At 52.1% G+C, this 17276-nt stretch overlaps 1 protein-coding gene across 7 annotated transcripts; it reads right to left on the reverse strand.

Annotated features, from left to right (window-relative positions):
* Window positions 1–46: 46 nt before the first annotated feature.
* FLYWCH2 (FLYWCH family member 2) lies at window positions 47–17014 on the reverse strand. Of its 7 annotated transcripts, none has more exons than XM_045571397.1 (4): window positions 9234–9333; window positions 7722–8264; window positions 6386–6390; window positions 47–57 (listed from the first exon to the last, which is right to left on the reverse strand). In XM_045571397.1, coding segments are annotated over exons 2-3 (456 nt in total). In that variant the 5' UTR covers window positions 8176–8264; window positions 9234–9333; the 3' UTR covers window positions 47–57; window positions 6386–6388. The 7 variants fall into 7 exon arrangements, with proteins under 7 accessions (XP_045427353.1, XP_045427352.1, XP_045427349.1 ...); XM_045571396.1 differs by lacking the exons at window positions 47–57; window positions 6386–6390; window positions 9234–9333 and adding exons at window positions 5462–5727; window positions 5845–6054; window positions 16896–17014 and having other exon boundaries at window positions 7842–8264; XM_045571393.1 differs by lacking the exons at window positions 47–57; window positions 6386–6390 and adding exons at window positions 5462–5727; window positions 5845–6054 and having other exon boundaries at window positions 7842–8264.
* Between the last annotated feature and the right edge of the window lie 262 nt (window positions 17015–17276).

Raw genomic sequence — 17276 nt, forward strand, 5'->3', positions numbered from 1 at the left:
CTTGTCATTCTCCGACCCCCCTGTGCGTGGGGACCGGGACTGGCCGAGCGTGGGGAGCTGCGTGGGCACCTGGCGAGTGGCAGCAGGAGCGGCCCCAGACTCGAAGCTCCTGCACGTCGTCCCCACGCGCCTCCCCTCCCCTCTGCTCGGTGTCCCGGCCCCTCGTTCATCGCAACCCTCCCAGCCCCCTCCCTGGGTCCCCTCCCTCCCTCTGCTCCCCTCCCCCAGTCTTCCAGCGGCGCGGCCGCGGCCTCGGCCTCGGAGTTTGCAGATTGAAGACGCTGCTTCTAAGAAATTCCACGCTCTTCAGACACCCCCTCCCTCCGGTCGCTCGGAAGCAGCTGCTGGGAGCGCCCCCTGGCGCCGGCAGGTGGAGGTGCAGGACGCACGGCGCCCTCCAGCCCTGGGTCTCCTGCGCGCTCCCGGTTTCCATGTTCTCCGCTCCCTCCGCGCGCTCCATGGCGTCTCTTTCTCCCCCGCATCCTTTCCAACCCTGACGTTTTCAGGCCTCCGCCTTCCGCCCGCACCTCCAGGTCTTCCGCCCAGCTCCGATCTCTGCCCTCCGCCTGCCCTTGGCGCCCCGTGCCCCCCACACCACGCCCCTCGCTGCCCGCCCTCCCTGTTCTCACCCGGCACCTCGGAGACCACCGCCCACAAAGCCCCCGCCTCGGAGGTGTTCATTGAGCTTCTGTTATGGGGGCGGGGCAGGACGCAGTGGACACAAACTCTGGGTTAATGGTCTTAGTAGTACATGCTTATTGAATGTAAACTGTAAATGAAAGACACATTTTAAATTAAAATTTTTTAATTGCTATGGGAGGAATAAAACGGGGAGGAGGGGTGGCTGCAATGGGTGCTAGACTTTAGGTAGTAAGATGACAAAGAAGCTAGGATGTCGCTCGCGTTCTCCTGGGATTGGGCCACCTGCCGGGCCATCGCCCATCCCCTCCGCCTGCGGAAGGCCTCTCAGAGCCGCTGCCCGGTCCTCAGGGTGCGGGTGTGCGTCCTGGGCGTCCCGGGTCTGCAGGAGGGACTGAGGCTGCAGGACAGCGGTCGTCCCGGCCCGCCCGGGTACTGGGGAGGCGCCTGGGTCTCCACTGGGTCAGCGGCCCCTCCCCGCCCCCGCCTGCTCCGGGCTGCCCTGCGAAGTCGCGGCGGATGGGAAACCTGGGCTCCCAGGACAGCTCTGAAAAGCAACCAAGGGAAATACAACCCCAAGGAGAAAACACGCATAAGCTGTGCACACAAGTGGAGGGTGCTAGTATTTCCGTTTTTCTAATCCTCACCCGAGGAAAAAAAATGGATACATATGTGTCTAAAATTTAGCCCTAGCCGGGTTTACTCAATGAGTAGAGCTTGGGCCTGCGGACTAAATCAAAGGATCCCGGGTTCGGTTCTGGTTGCGCACGAAAGGGGCCATGTGCTCACCTGACTAGCTCAGGGAAGGCCTGCATGGCGGTTGTGTAAACTCAAGGCCTAAAACAACCACGAAGGATGGTCTGAAAATTAAATCTTTAACTATAAGCAGGTTGTGGTGGGTAGTCTCGTCCTGGACCAGTATTTTCCCTGACAAAGACCCTTTGCTGAGCCTTTTGTCTTTTTGCATCTAAAATAACATACCTGTGCCGAAACCGGTTTGGCTCAGTGGATAGAGCATTGGCCTGCGGACTGAAAGGTCCCAGGTTCGATTCCAATCAAGGGCATGTACCTTGGTTGCAGGCACATCCCCAGTGGGGGGTGTGCAGGAGGCAGCTGATTGATGTCTCTCTCTCTCATCAATGTTTCTAGCTCTCTATCCCTCTACGTTCCTCTCTGTAAAAATTATATTTAAATAAATATATAAAATATATTTTTAAAAAATAAAATAAAATAACGTACCTGTGAAATGTCTGGGTAACTTGTAACTTCCCTTTTTCCGGACCCCCCAGGGCACAACAAATGGCACTCACTCATTGTTATTGTCATGTTAATCGTCAACTGCTAACTGTGTTAACCACCCTGTATCCATCTACATAAAAGAAGCTAGTCCATCATTTCACTTTTTATCCTATCCCAGAGGTTTCCCGCTTTGCTTTCTCCCACCTCCCTAATCTATCACCAATGAATTCATGTAACATTCCTTTTGATGGTAATTTATAAAAACGTAGTACGGCCCTAGACGTTTTTTTTGGTTCAGTGGATAGAGTGTTGGCCTGCGGACTGAAGGGTCCCAGGTTCAGTTCTGGCCAAGGGCACATGTCTGGGATTGAGGGCTCCATCCCCAGTAGGGGGCATGCAGGAGGCAGCTAATCAATGATTCTCTCATTGATGTTTCTCTCTCCCTCTCCCTTCCTCTCTAAAAATCAATAAAAATATATATTTAAAAAACACAAAAAAAAAACAACAAAGTATGAACTCCCCATTCTCCAGAGCATATCCCAATCTGTTGAGATTCTTCCTGGCAATTGTCGACAGATTGGCTCAAATAAACTCACAACATTCTTCACAGGGCTGAATGGTTTTTACGTTAACATGGTCAAAGGCCCTTTGGAGTCCGTGCAGGAGGCAACCCGTGGGTGTGTTTCTGTCTTTCCCTCTCCTTTCGCTCTCTCTAAAAGTCAATGGAAAAATATCCTTGGGTGAGGATTTAAAATATAGATAGATAGACAGACAGACAGACAGACAGAGACAGAGACGAAGGAGAAATACCCCTGTAAGAAACACCCATCGGTTGCCTCCCATAGGACCAGAATGCGTCACTTTCCCCTGACCTTCTCCTTGGATTAATTGCCCTTGGTACGTGGCACTGTCCTCTCAGCTGGGAAGGCTGGTACTCTCCCCACAGGCCCTGTCCTCCTCAGTGGGTTTCCAGCCCCCCTTTGGACCCTACCAGTCCATCCTCAAGCTCCGGGGGGAGTTTTGTGTAATGATGCCGACCATGACCCTTCTCTTCATGAATCCGTCCCGACCTCCCACCTGTGATGAATCTGAAACCCGCACTGTGGCCTCCAGGCCCTGAGCCACCCACCTCTGCTAACCATTCCTGCCTATTGGTCTTCCTGCCCAGCTCCATCCGGGCCCTGGGCTCAACCCTCCCCCCCACTACTTCCCCCTTCAACTCCCTCTCGGGGCTTTCTCAGGCTGCCCTCCATGAGCCCATGGAGCCAGGCCCCTGCCAGACACCGTGGGCGGCCCTTTGCCCCAGCTTTCATGGACTTACCGGTCAGGAAGTTCTGTGTTTCCTGTCTGGTCCTGGGAGGCCAGCGCTGTGACTTGTTTATCACTAGATCCCAGACACCCTGTCCTGGACAGACTTTAAGGAAGTGGAAGGGCCAGAAAGTGGTAGGAGAGAGAGGAAAGGGGGGAGAAATGAGGCTGAGCCTGGGTGAGTCAGACCAGGTCCCCTGCACTGCTCCTTTAGCGTTGACACTTGCATAGGAACTTGAAATGTTTCAAACCAAAGAAAATCTTTTTTTTTTTTTTTTAAATATATTTTATTGATTTTGTACAGAGAGGAAGGGAGAGAGATAGAGAGTTAGAAACATCGATGAGAGAGAGTCATCGATCAGTTGCCTCTTGCACACCCCCTACTGGGGATATGCCCGCAACCAAGGTACATGCCTTGACCGGAATCGAACCCGGGTCCCTTCAGTCCCCAAGCCGACGCTCTATCCATTGAGCTAAACCGGTCCCTGCTCAAACCAAAGAAAATCTTGACACTGCTGGCCCGACTGTGTGTTCCCGGCGTGGCTCAGCCCATGGCACTGAACATCTTCCAGGCAGATGACGGCCACTCGGGAGGGAGATGGGCCTTTGCTGTGCCTTCGCTGTGCCTTCACCCGGGGCCCCCAAGTCAGCCAGGCCCCTCACTGGGGACATGAGTGCCCACTCAGCCTGAAGCTCCCTGGCAGCAGCAGGAGGGGTCCATGATGCCACACTGAAGGGAGTGGGCAGGCCGGGCCATTCCTCTCTCCCCGCCCAGGCTGGGCCTGCCCAGACACCAGGCTGAGTGGGATGAAGCCACGCCTTGCCTGCCCCCCTCCCGTCCCTCCCTCCCCTCCCTCCCCTCCCCTCCCCTCCCCTCCCCTCCCCTCCCTTTCCCTCCCCTCCCCTCTCCTCTCCTCTCCTCTCTTCCCCTCTCCTCTCCTCTCTTCTCCTGCACTCCTGCTTCCCAGGCGGCACTCCACCATCACACGTTAGGTCCTGAGCAACTCCTCCTACGTTCTTACCATCAGACAGAACCTGCCCCCCAAAGGATGACTCAGAACGGAGGAAAGGAGGAACTGGTGGGTAGGAACCTATCTAAATCTAGCAGTAAGACAAAAGGACATCTCAAATTATGGTTGCAGAATATAAATGTTACAGACAAACATGCTCTAAAAATAAAACAGCGAAGTGGAGAGCTGGCAAGGAAAACGTGCTGAGCAACTAGCTCTCCTAAGATGGTGCAATAGCTATTGATTACATTTAGAGAGTGGTGTTCTAAAACATAAGGTCTCTAAACCCTATTTTACAAATACTAGTAAGCCCAGCCGGCGTAGCTCAGTGATTGAGCGTCGACCTATGAACCAGGAGGTCACGGTTGGATTCCCAGTCAGGGCACATGCCCGGATTGTGGGCTCAATCTCCAGTGTGGGGGCGTGCAGGAAGCAGCCAATTAACAATTCTCTCTCATCATTGATGTTCCTATCTCCCTCTCCCCTCCTCTCTGAAATCAATAAAAATAATTTTTTCTAAAAAACAAGCCATTTCTTGTGCCCAGTGGCAGTTTGCAAATAACTAGGGCCACTTGTGGTGAAGCAACCGCGGCTGGGGGCCTCTCGGGGACCCTGACTTCCGGTGGGAGGAGAACTGTGGAATTCACCTCCCACCTCCTCCCGCAGTGGCAGCACCAGGGGCTAGGGAGGGGTTCAGGCTCCTGATCATCTCTCAGCCCCCAGCCCACCTAGAAGGAACATGATGGGAGCACCACACCTTTATCAGGGACCACACCCCAGACTGCAGGCCCTGCTCAGCAGAACCCGGGGCTGCGGTGATGGCAGAGCCCCTGTGTGAGGGGCTATCAGTCCAGTGCGGCTGCCTGGAGGAGGTGGGCCTCCTGAGGCTCCAGCGAGGGGACAGGCCTGGAGGGAGTCAGGGCGGTGGCTGGTCAGCTTCCTAGGGGGTCAGGGCTGGAGGTCCCACTGCCCCTTTCAGACCAAGGCAGAAGGAAGGGAACCTCAGAGACCCACGTGATCTCTTGGCCAGGGGCTGGGTTTCCAGATCGAAGGAGCCCCGGGGTGTGAGGGTCTGGGGGACGGAGGCCCTTGAGAGCCCCCCTGAGTCTGAAAGATAGCCCAATCCGGGCAGCCCTGGGGAAGGACCATGTGAGGGCTGCTGGGGTTGGAGTTGGGCCTCAAAGGACCCAAAATCCTGGAATTTTTACAACCTGCTCATGATAGGATCTAGCATATATTTTATTTTATTTTATTTTATTTTATTTTATTTTATTTTATTTTAATCTTTCATTCTGCTTACAAAAGTAACTTGAGCTTGAGCTGAAAAACATTACACAATGTTGTCAGTGAAAATCAGCTGGGGCTGGGCCCCAGGCAGGAGAAGTCACAGCCAAGTTCACTGAGCCATCAAGGACGCCTGCCGGCCGTTGCCAGGGTTACGGAGTCTCGCTGGGCCCCACGGAGGACTCCTCCCCGCCCACTGTGGGGCTGGGAGCGGGCCCCCCTGCCAACCTTCTGTCTTCTTTTCCTTCTGGAAGAGAATGGGGTGGGTCAGGAGGGTTCAGGGGGAAAGAAGGGGTGAGGGTGTGGCACAGACCGGATTCCCTGAGCTCTCAGCCCACCAGGCAATGATCTGGGCACCACCTACCGACTTAGAACATTGTCAACTGCAGACACACGCTCCCAAAGGCCACAGAGGCTGCTAAAGTCACTTCCAGGAAACTCGGGGCCAAATCTGGGCTGAGGAGTAGGAAGCTGATGCTATGCCCAGGGCCTGGCCAGGGATGGAGCCAGAGTGGGAGAAGGTGGGATGGCAGCTGAGGGGGTTGTTGACCTGCTGCAGTACCTGCAAGGGAGCCTGTGGGGCAGAGAGACAGCCCCGAGGGCCACTTGTGGTGAAGCAACTGAGGCCGGGGGCCTCCAGGGGCCCCTGACTTCCGGTGGGAGGAGAACTGGGGTTCCTCCCTTCCTCCTCCAGCAGGGGCAGCACGGGGTGCTAGGGAGGGGTCAGGAGTACCTGCTCTCCATCTCTCCATCTGAGGAGGGTGGCTTTGGTTCGAATTCTCACAGTAGCGTGTATGGGGTAGAGCTTATCTGGCCGCAGAACCTGGCAGATGCCTGAGCTGAGGTCTCAGAGCGGGAGGAAAGACCCTGGAGCTGGCCCAGCCCACTGAGTTGAGTGGGAAGACAGACTCTGAGCCCGATGTCCCCCTTCACCCTCTGCAGGGACCCGCTGTGGCCTCAGAGTAGAAACTTGGCCTCTGAATCCTGCTTCCCAACAGGTCATGGGACAGCACCCTCCTCCCCCTGGGGCCGGCAGGAGGAAGCAGGTATGCACACGGAGGCCCCGAACCAGAACTGGCTGGTACAGGTGCTCACAGGGTGCATTGGGCACACTGCAGAGGGGCCTCCAGGTTCTGGGGAGATAGGATCCCCAATTGCCTGATTACAGCTCCTATCCAACAGGGGATGGAGGGTGAGGGGGTCCTCAGGCCTGTAGCTGAGAGTCCCCATCTCAGGAGCCTTAATGTCTCAACCTTGGGGAAGCAGTAGGGCCCCCTCCCCTGGCTTCAGAGCACTCACCACTATTCCCATCTACGAGGAGAGGTCCCTGTACTGCCAGCTACCTGATGGAAACCAGGAAGCTCTGGTTCCCCTTTCCCGGACTGGCTACCAAGCCCAGTGCCCTGACTCCAAGGAGGCCGCCCGTGCATAGGCAGCAAATAGGGCCAGCTGCGGCGGGTTTTTCTCTATCTTCTTAGGGCACAGCAGACCCTATTTCTGGTTGGGAAGAAACCTCAGCGCATCTCCTTCCCAGCTACTAGGCATCCCCTCCCCCAGGCATCCCTCAGGTTCCCATGTTCCAGTCACTGGCAACAAGTCTGGGGCTTCAAATAGACTTTGGCACAAAAATATGCACACACAGACCCCCATAAATACACAAATACACAAGAGCAGACAATGGGCAGTGGGTTTGATCCCCCGTCAAGTGCACATACCTCGGTTGCAGGCTCGATCCCTAGTCTGGATTAGGGTGTGTGCAGGAGGCAATCAATCAATGTGACTCTCTTACATCAATTTTTTTTTTTCTCTCTCTCCCCCTCCTCCCTCCCTTCAATTCTCTAAAAATCAGTGGAGCCTTAACCAGTTTGGCTCAGTGGATAGAGCGTTGACCTGTGGACTGAAAAGTCCCAGGTTCGATTCTGGTCAAGGGCATGTACCTTGGTTGCAGGCACAGTCCCAGTGGGGGGTATGCAGGAGGCAGCTTGTCGATGTTTCTCTCTCATCGATGTTTCTAACTCTATCCCTCTCCCTTCCTCTCTGTAAAAAATCAATAGAATGTTTAAAAAAATATAATAAAAATAAAAATCGGTGGAAAAGGTGAGGATTAAAAAAAAAAAAAAGAGCAGACAGAAAATAGGCCCAGGACATAGACACACAAAGACACACACACGGAGACATACTTTCCCAGGCAAATACATAGAACCCTAGACACACATGCATGGAGGCTACAGACACGCAGACATGCAGACACGCTCCCAGCACAGGCAGCCCAGCCTGCCTGTCCCCTCGGAGGTGCCGTGTCAGGGACCCCCAGCCCAGGGAGGTTTCGCTCGGTTTTGCTCGCTGGGCCGAGGGCCTCACCTGCATCCAGCTTCCTGCGTTTCTGCTCGGGCTCCTGGGGGGCCGCTTCGATGGCGCGCTGGGGCTCGGGGTGGATCGTGAGCAGGGCCTTGGCCAGGGTGGTGGGGCCGGGCACCCCCAGAGACATGATGCAGTGCACCCCTCTGCGCTTGGCCGCGGCCACTTTGTCGCTGTCCTTGGACGCTGTCAGCAGGACCAGCTTGGAGAACTTCCTGGGCTTCTTGGGAGCAGCCGTGGGGACGACATCTGTGCCCGGCTCGGGGCCCTGTGGGCGCGGCTCCTGGCCAGCCTTCACGCTCTCGCCCTCCTGCTCGCTGGGCTCAGGCAGGGGCATTTTGGGACCCACGGCCGGTCCCCAGGCCACACTCAGGCTCCAGGAAATGGATTTCTCCTCCTTCTTCCTGGCAGTCCTGGGGCTCTGTCCTAAAGGAGAAAGCAAAGCCCCATCAGTGAAGCCGGGGCTGGAGGAGAATGGGTCTGGGGCGCCGTTTGGGGCACCACGATGGGCAAGGACCCAAATGGGGCTGGAGAAGCAGGGGCCAGCTCCTCTCTTCCCAGACATCACCTCCTCCATCCAAACCTCCCCTCCCCACGTGTAAGTGTGCTTTTACGATTAAGTCCCGCCGTTGGGGGGGCGGGGGGCGGGGAGGCTGTTGGGGATTAAGATACTGATAACGGCCGAAACCTGTTTGGCTCAGAGGATAGAGTGTTGGCCTGTGGACTCAAGGGTCCCAGGTTTGATTCCGATCAAGGTCACGTACCTTGGTTGTGGGCACATCCCCAATAGGGGGTGTGCAAGAGGCAGCTGATCGATGATTCTCTCTCATCGATGTTTCTCTCTATCCCTCTCTCTTCCTCTCTGAAAAAATCAATAAAATATATATATATATATTTTAAGATAAAAAAATATATTTTATTTATATATATAAAGATACTGATAACTGTTACTGCAAACCCAGGTGCATGGGTGCTGAGCATTAAGTGACATGTTTCATGTTTTTTCCATTTAAGCTCCCGCCCCATGTTATGAAAGTCCGCCATTCTCACCGACCCAGGTTACAGGTGAGGGCACAGAGCTGCCAGGGCGGCCAGCACAGCCAGGGAGCCGCAGAGCTGGGAGGCCGGCTGGGGAGGAGCTGGAGCCCACCCCCACGGTGCCCGGCACACCGTGTCCAGGATGACAGCCACTGGCGTTCCTGAGCACCCAGCACCAGCGACAAGCACTGGGGACATGAGCTCAGGTCACCGACCTTCCCGGAGTTGCCAGCGCCCCTTCGCCCTGACGCTCTGCAGACCACAGCGCTCCTGGCCCTGAGAGGCGGGACTCTGGACTCACAGCTGGATCCTGTGCCCACCCCAGGCGGGGGGCCAGGGCCCCCTGAAGGCAGCGACCTTGTGCTGGAGCTGGCGCTGGCTCTGTCGCAGCCGCAGCGGGGCGGGGACGGCTGTGCAGCTGTCCGGAGGGTCCGTGGTCACTGAGGGCTCCCTGGCTGCTGGCCTGGAGAAGCAGAAAGGACAGATTACAGGGAAAGACCATGGCCATGGGGCATAAGCATGGGTGGCCTTTTTTTGTTTTGGGGGCAAGTAGGTGGTGAGCGGATGGCAGGTCTTCCCAGGTTACCGTGCTAGCCAGAAATAATGCCACAGCCTGGGGAGACATCTTGCCCACCCTGCCCAGGCCCAGGCTTCGGCAAAGCCCACACATGCCTCCTGGCACCCTCGGTTCTCACCGTCTCCTTTCTCCTGTGTCCTCACGTGGTCGTCCCTGTGTGTGTCCACATCCTAATATGGTCTTTTAAAAAAATATATTTTATCGATTTTTTTTTACAGAGAGGAAGAGAGAGGGATAGAGAGAAACATCGATGAGAGAGAATCATCGATCAGCTGCCTCTTGCACACCCCCTACTGGGGATGTGCCCACAACCAAGGTACATGCCCTTGACTGTAATCGAACCTGGGACCTTTCAATCCGCAGACCGACGCTCTATCCACTGAGCCAAACCGGTTTCGGCCTAATATGTTCTTACAGACTCTGCCCAGATTGGATCAAACCAAACCAATGTGACACGATTTAACCTTAATCACCTCTTGAAAGGCCCTATCTCTAACACAGTCACATTCTGAGGCCTGAGGGCTAGAACTTCAACACATGGGTTTGGGGGCAGGCACAGTTCAGCCCACAGCAGCACCGAACATGGTGAGTGCCTGGTAGATCACAGCGTGTGGTAGCTCCATACCCTGACCCCAGACTTCCATGCACATGCAAACCAGAGCGTGCTCCGGGAAGGCAGGAGCATGCAGGGCCTGTGCATGACACTAGAGGCGATTTTCTCAGTAAGGAGCCCTCATGCCAGCTGGATCTTCGCACAAATGCCACCACAGTTCCAAAAGCTCTGCCTGTCATGCAGGGAGCCACATAGGCTTGTATGGATTTTTCCCCCTTGTAGGTCACCATCCAAATTTTAAAAATATGAAAAATGCTTGTGCCGAAACCAGTTTGGCTCAGTGGATAGAGTGTCGGCCTGCAGACTGGAAGGTCCCGGGTTGGATTCCAGTCAAGGGCATGAACCTTGGTTGCAGGCACATCCTCAGTGGGGGCGGTGTAAGAGGCAGCTGATCAATTTTTCTCTCTCATTGATGTTTCTAACTCTCCCCACCTCTCTCTTCCTCTCTGTGAAAAATCAATAAAATATATTTTAAAAAAGAAAAGAAAATAAAAATGCTTGTGAAAACCACCTTCATCAAGATCTTCCCATTTGAAAACATGTTCCTGCACAATAAACAGCTCCTCTATGTGGCTGGCAGCACTCTTAATTTACCCGGATTTAGTTTTCTCACCAAAGGAAAGCAAAGAGATAGATTATATTGAGGTTATTTAAAAAATTTTTTTAAATGTATTTTATTGATTTTTTTACAGAGAGGAAGGGAGAGGGAGAGAGAGTTAGAAACATTGATGAGAGAGAAACATTGATCAGCTGCCTCCTGCACACCCCCTACCGGGGATGTGCCCGCAACCAAGATACATGCCCCTGACCGGAATCGAACCAGGGACCCTTGAATCTGCAGGCCGACGCTCTATCCACTGAGCCAAAAACGGTTAGGGCTGTTTTTAAATTTTGAAGTATTTAATTGAAAAAGTAATATTGAATTCATTAAACAATAACAGTAAATCTGTATAATCGCACTTCTTATCACAAACTGCTTTCATTTCTGCACTGTTTTCTACATACATTTTTTTCACAGCTACAAGCAGAGCCTTCAAATAATCATATTTCTGTTTTCTTTCCATTTATCAGGGTAGAAACCACCAGCCTAGAGGCCGGATGGAAAGAACCCTAGGAAGTGCCAGAACAAAATTTAATTTACCCTGTAATTGTAGAAAATTCCATTTAAAGTTTAAGCAACAATATTCTAGAAGGCCACAAGATATCGATGTTGCTCCTTAAAATGAACCGTTTTTCCAAGATGAAAAAAAAGGACACAGGTTTAAAAAGGATAGAAGGTTTTGAAGTGTTTATATTTGGTTTACAAAAAAAACATTGTTAGAAAGTCCAGTGAACACATTTAGCAAAGACGATCTTTTCTCGGCTAAACAACTGTGCATTAAAAAAAAAAAAAAAAAAAAAAAAAAAAAAGATCAAGAACTTTGATCCCTGTCTTGTGTCTTTCTCTCTTAATCCACTTGTCTCTCCTTTTATTTATTCTCCATCCCAGTCATATTTATCATGCACTTACTAATTTTATTTGACCCATTCTTAACTTAGAAAGCAGGTGCTTTTTAGTCTGTTTTCAAAGAATTATAGTAAAACTAGAGGCCCAGTGCACAAATTTGTGGATGGGTGGAGGCCCCTCTGTGGGGCCTGAGGGGATCGGGCCCAAACCCGCAGTCCAATGCTGCCCGCAGCTCCTACCTGCCACTCCCGCTCCCGGCCCCACTGTGCCTGCTGCTGTCAAATCACGCCAAATCAGTCCGGATCCGGGAGAGACTCGCCCTGCTGCAGCAGGGCTGGCCAGCCGGGAGCACTGCGACCGGTGCTCTCCCGAGGGGAGTGGCCTGCAGGATCAGCTGAAACGAGCTCTCCGACCCCCTGAGGGGGTCCCGGATTGCGAGAGGGCACAGGCCAGGACAAGGGACTCACCAGCGCACGATTAGGCTGGGGAGGAACTGATGAGGGCTCCAGGGCATGTCTGGCCCCCTCTAGCCCACTCCCGATTGGGCCTGGCCAGCCAGAGAGGGACCACGGGAGGGCTCCAGGACAGATCCGGCCCATCTTGCTGAGTCCCGGATTCACTGGACCTCAGCAGCAAGCTAACCTATTAGAGCATCTGCCCCCTGGTGGTCAGTGCACATTATTGTGACTGGTTGACCAGTCAACTGTCTGCCCCCCTGATGGTCAGTGCATGTCATAGTTGTTGAGCGGCCTTAGCATATCATTAGCATATTACGCTTTGATTGGTTGAACAGTGGACTGGTCACCAGACGACCAGACACTTAGTACATTAGGCTCTTATTAGATAGGATGCATTAAAGCTAACTAAGAAGTATTCATCAAACTGTTAGCAGTGGTGAGAATGAGGGATTTCATTTTTGCTCATTTTCTTTTATAATTTCCCCCAAATTATAATGTGCATGAACTAATTTTACAATGGGAGAATATTTAACATTTAAAAAATAAGATACACTTACTGAGCTGGTAATTTTCCTTTTAGTCAACTACTTAGAAAAAAAAAAGGTCTCCATTCCTATGCAGCATAATGTCATATAAGAAAACGAAGATTAATACAAACAACTAGAATGTAAAATGAGTACAATTAAACTAGAGAGAGAGAGGAAGAGAATATGCACCCTGCCCCTCCAGCACTCCTAAACGCCATCTACAGAGGAAACTGCATCCGGGACTTCAGAGTAAGTCCTCGGGATATAACCCAAAGAATAAAACGCATACCCGTAAGCCCACACTGATATAAATGGGGGAGGAAGGACAAATCCTTTTGAAGAATTTCAAAAACACTTCCCCTTTAGGAGGTGAAGGTTAAATCTGACCTTGGTACGGGGGAAAGGATATACTTTTCACAGATGTTGAATGTTGGGACAACTGGGTATCCAATACAAAGGAATGAAGACGGACCCCTCCTCGCAGCATATACAAAAACTAACTCTAAATAAATCATAAAAGCTAGTTATAAAACTCTTTTTAAAAAAGATAGCAGTTAAGTCTTCATGCACTTGGATTGGCAATTTTTTTCTTCTTCAATATGACACCTAAAAGTACAGGCAAACAAATAGGAATCAGATAAATTGAAAAAGATTTAAAACTTTTGTGAGTCAAAGGATACTGTCAAGAAAGTTAAAAGAGCCCTGACCGATTTGGCTCAGTGGACAGAGCGTCGGCCTGCAGAACAAAGGGTCCTGGGTTCGATTATGGTCAAAGGCATGTACCTTGGTTGCAGGCACATCCCCAGTAGGAAGTGTGCAGGAGGAAACTGATTGATGTTTCTCTCTCATCAATGTTTCTAACTCTATTTTTCTCCCTTCCTCTTTGAAAAACAATCAATGAAATATGTATATTTTTTTAAAAAGACCCCACAGAGCCGAAACCGGTTTGGCTCAGTGGTAGAGCGTCAGTCTGTGGACTGAAGGCTCCCAGGTTCGATTCCGGTCAGGGGCATGTAGGTTATTTGCAGGCATATCCCTGGTAGGGGGTGTGCAAGAGGCAGCTGGTCAATGTTTCTCATTGACGTTTCTAGCTCTCTATCTCTCTCCCTTCCTTTCTGTAAAAAATTAATAAAATATATATAAAAAAAAAGACCCCACAGAGATTTTATTTTAAAAAAATAAATAAAGCCAAAACCCGTTTGGCTCAATGGTAGAGCGTCGGTCTGCGGACTGAAAGGTCCTGGGTTCGATTCCGGTCAAGGGCATGTACGTTGGTGGCGGGCACATCCCCGGTGGGGGGTGTGCAGGAGGCTGCTGGTTGGTTTCCCTCTCATCGATGTTTCTGGCTCTCTATACCTCTCTTCCTCTCTGTAAAAATCAATAAAATATATTTTTTTTAAAAAAGAGAGAGAAATACCTTTAAAAATAAAAAATAAAAAAATAAATGAAGGAAGTTAAAAGAGCCCTGGCCAGTGCAGGTCAGTTGCTTGGTGCACAGGAGATTCCCAGTCAAGGGCACATGCCGCAGTTTCAGGGGTTGTGCAGGAAGCAGGCGATCAATGTTGTGCTCTCACATCGGTGTTTCTCTCTCTCTCTCCCTCTCCCTTCATTTCTCTCTAAAAGTCAATAAACGATTTTATTTTTATAAGAAAAATTTTTTTTGGTTAATTCTCACCTGAGGATATTTTTTCCATTGATTTTTAGAGAATGGAAAGGGGTGAAGGAGGAGGGATAGAGGAGGGAGGAAGAGAGAGAGAGAGAGAGAGCAATGTGAAAGAGACATATTAAGTGGTTGCCTCCCACATGCCCCCCAACCAGGGCTGGGGATGGATCAAATCTGCAACCCAGGTATACGCCCTTGACCGGAATTGAACCCATGACCCCTTGGTCTGCAGGTCAACCTTCTAACCACTGATCAACACCAGTGGGGGATGCGTGGGGTGGAAATCAAATTATTTTTTTTTAAAGAAAGTTAAAAGATAACCCATAGAATGAGAGAAAAATTTGCAAATTACATATTTGATAAGGGTCTTGTATCAGAAATTTATAAAGAACTCTAACTCTGAAATAAAAAGGCAACCCAATTTAATATTGGGCAAAGGCTCTGAATTGGCCTTTCTGCAAAGAAGATATACAAATGGTTAGTAAGCACATGAAATGTCCCACATCATTAGTCATAAGGGAAATGCAGAACAAAGCCACAATGAGATACTACTTACCACCACTAGGATGCACATCAGCCAGATTCATCCCCACCCTTCCAGAAATTTACCTACTAGGTGTGAAGGGAAGGGTTGAGAGGCAGCTAGCTACTTTAAGCCAAATGTGTACGTTTTGAAAATTAAATTTTTACTCAGTAAAAGTTCAATCAATAAACATAATTTTAGAAAGTGAAATAGAAATGAATGAAAAGATCAAAAAGCTTAACAGTTACCTTACTTGGCTCAGTTTACACCTTTCCCCTAATTGTGTAAAGTGGTGGTTTTAGATTGCTGTGGCCTCCAGACACCCACTTACCCCAACCAGCTGTCAAGAGATTGGTCTGCACAACGGAACCCCAGCAGCGTCAAGATGACCTGTGCAAGGCCCAGCTCACACAGCGTTAGGAACTGGCAGGAGCCTCTGAGCTATCATCAGGTCTTTGGGAGGCAGTATAATGGCCCCCGACAATGTCCAGCTCCCAACCCCGGGAACCTGTGAATGTGTTACCTTACGTGGCAAAGAAGAACCAAGTTTTCAGATGGAATTAAGTAGATTAGCTTGGATTATCCAGGTGGGGCCAATCGCAAGGATCCCAAAAAGCCGAAGAGGGAAGCTGAAGAGAGTCAGGGAAAGATGTGCTGATGGAAACAGAGTCAGAGAAATTCCACCTTGCTGGCTGTAAAGATGGAGGGAGGGGGCCATGAGCCAAGGAATGCTGGAGACCTCTAGAAACTGGAAAAGGCGTGTGCACAGAGCTGTATTCCTTCCTGAGGGCTCTAGAATTCCTTGGCTCGAATGCCAAGGAATTCTAGAGCCCTCAGGAAGGAATACAGCTCTGTGCATACGCCTTGATTTGAAACCACCGAGGCCTGTATCAGACTTCCGAACCCCAGAACTGTAAGACTGTTACAAAGCTATGCTGCTTTCAGCCACTAAATCTGTGCTAATTTGTGGCTGAAGCAATAGGAAACTAAAGGGAGGTCCAGTCCCTTGTGTGAGATTCTGAAAGCTGGGAGCCCTCCCTGGCGGCTGATGATGGAGCAGCTGAATGACCTTCATGTATGTGAAAGAGAAATACCAGCAACGCCCACCGACACCTCTCTGGGCTGGTCACACCTGTGTAATGGGGATAGTGGTGAATTTAGCAGGGCTTCTTAAAAATAGATATGGGGTGCCCTAGCCAGTTTGGCCCAGCGGATAGAGCGTAGGCCTGCGGACTGAAGGGTCCCAGATTCCATTCTGGCCAAGGGCACATGCCTGCGTGCTGGTCCAGCCCGCTCAGAGGTCCACAACAGTAGGGAGCATGCAGGAGGCAGCCAATCAATGATTCTCTCTCATCATTGATGTTTATATCTCTCTCTCCCTCTTCCTTCCTCTCTGAAATCAACATATATTTAAAAACAGATAGGGGAAGGGTGAAGTGGTTGTTTTTTAGAAAGTTCCAGTAAAGCTGACAGCTGCCCCCACCTCCCACAATCTCTGTCCTGTGCGCTTCATGGAGGGCGGTGACTGGATCACTGGTGGGATGACTGTGCCGGTGCATAGCCTTACAGGGAGGTTTACAAAGCAGCAATGACCCCCAAATGGTCCAAGAACTGCTACCCTATAGTTTGCAGGGAAGAGCTTCCCCAAAGTTATTTAATTAACAAAGTTATTTAATAATTTCATGTCATAGCACTAATCACCACGGCTCGGAGCATTAGTTACTTTTATTCCTCCTTCCCCGTTGTAGTTTGACATCAGCCCTATCGATGCTGCACCCCAGTGGCCCCTGCTCCTCTCTTCTCAAGTCGTGTCCATCGCTCGCAGCCCGAGCCCCTGAGCGTCTCCCGGACCCAGGACCTCCCGCTTCGGACTCTGCCATCCCTGCAGGTGGGACGGGGTTGGGGATGGGTGCGGGAGGGAAGCAGCGCTGGGTGGGGTCACGGGAAGCAGGCTACTGTGGGGCTCCCAGATTTAGGGTGTCTGTCTGGGCTCAGTCCCGGGGTCGGTGGGGATGGGGTGAAGGAGTGAGGAAAAAGGAGGTGAATCGCTGATGAAGGACACGGAGGTGGCCTGAGCGCGGGGATGCACAGCCAGGGGGAACCCCAAGCTCAGCAGTCCTGAGGAACTCGGAAAGACCCCCGCGATGGGGAGAGGAGCATCCACGCCCTGGGACCCGGGACCCTCCCCGGCCCGCTGGGGCCCGTCCTTACCAGGCACCGGCCGCGGTGCGTGCGCAGCGGGACCCTCCGCCCCGGGACAGAGCCGCCGCGGGTCCCTGCGCTCCTGCGCCCGGCGCCCCCGCCGGCGGCGGCCGTCACCTCAGGCTGGGGTCACGGCAGGAGCATGCGCAGTCGCGCTCGGGCCCCCATTCCTGGGCAAACTCCGCTTTCCCGGGTTTTCTCCGGGCGACGCCGAGCCGCGCCACCTGGCCAATCGGCGCGCGGGGCGGGGCCGCGGCGGCCTGTCACTCACAGCCCCCGGCGAGCGGGCGGGTTGAGCCCAGACCCCCGGCCTCCCCCAGCGTGTGACCCCGGACCCTGCCGAGGCGGCGGGAGCCCCGACTTACAGCCTCGTCACTCCGGCCTCTCCCC

This window comes from Pipistrellus kuhlii, unplaced genomic scaffold (assembly GCF_014108245.1).
Source record: "Pipistrellus kuhlii isolate mPipKuh1 unplaced genomic scaffold, mPipKuh1.p scaffold_m20_p_4, whole genome shotgun sequence".
Classification (NCBI taxonomy): domain Eukaryota; kingdom Metazoa; phylum Chordata; class Mammalia; order Chiroptera; family Vespertilionidae; genus Pipistrellus; species Pipistrellus kuhlii.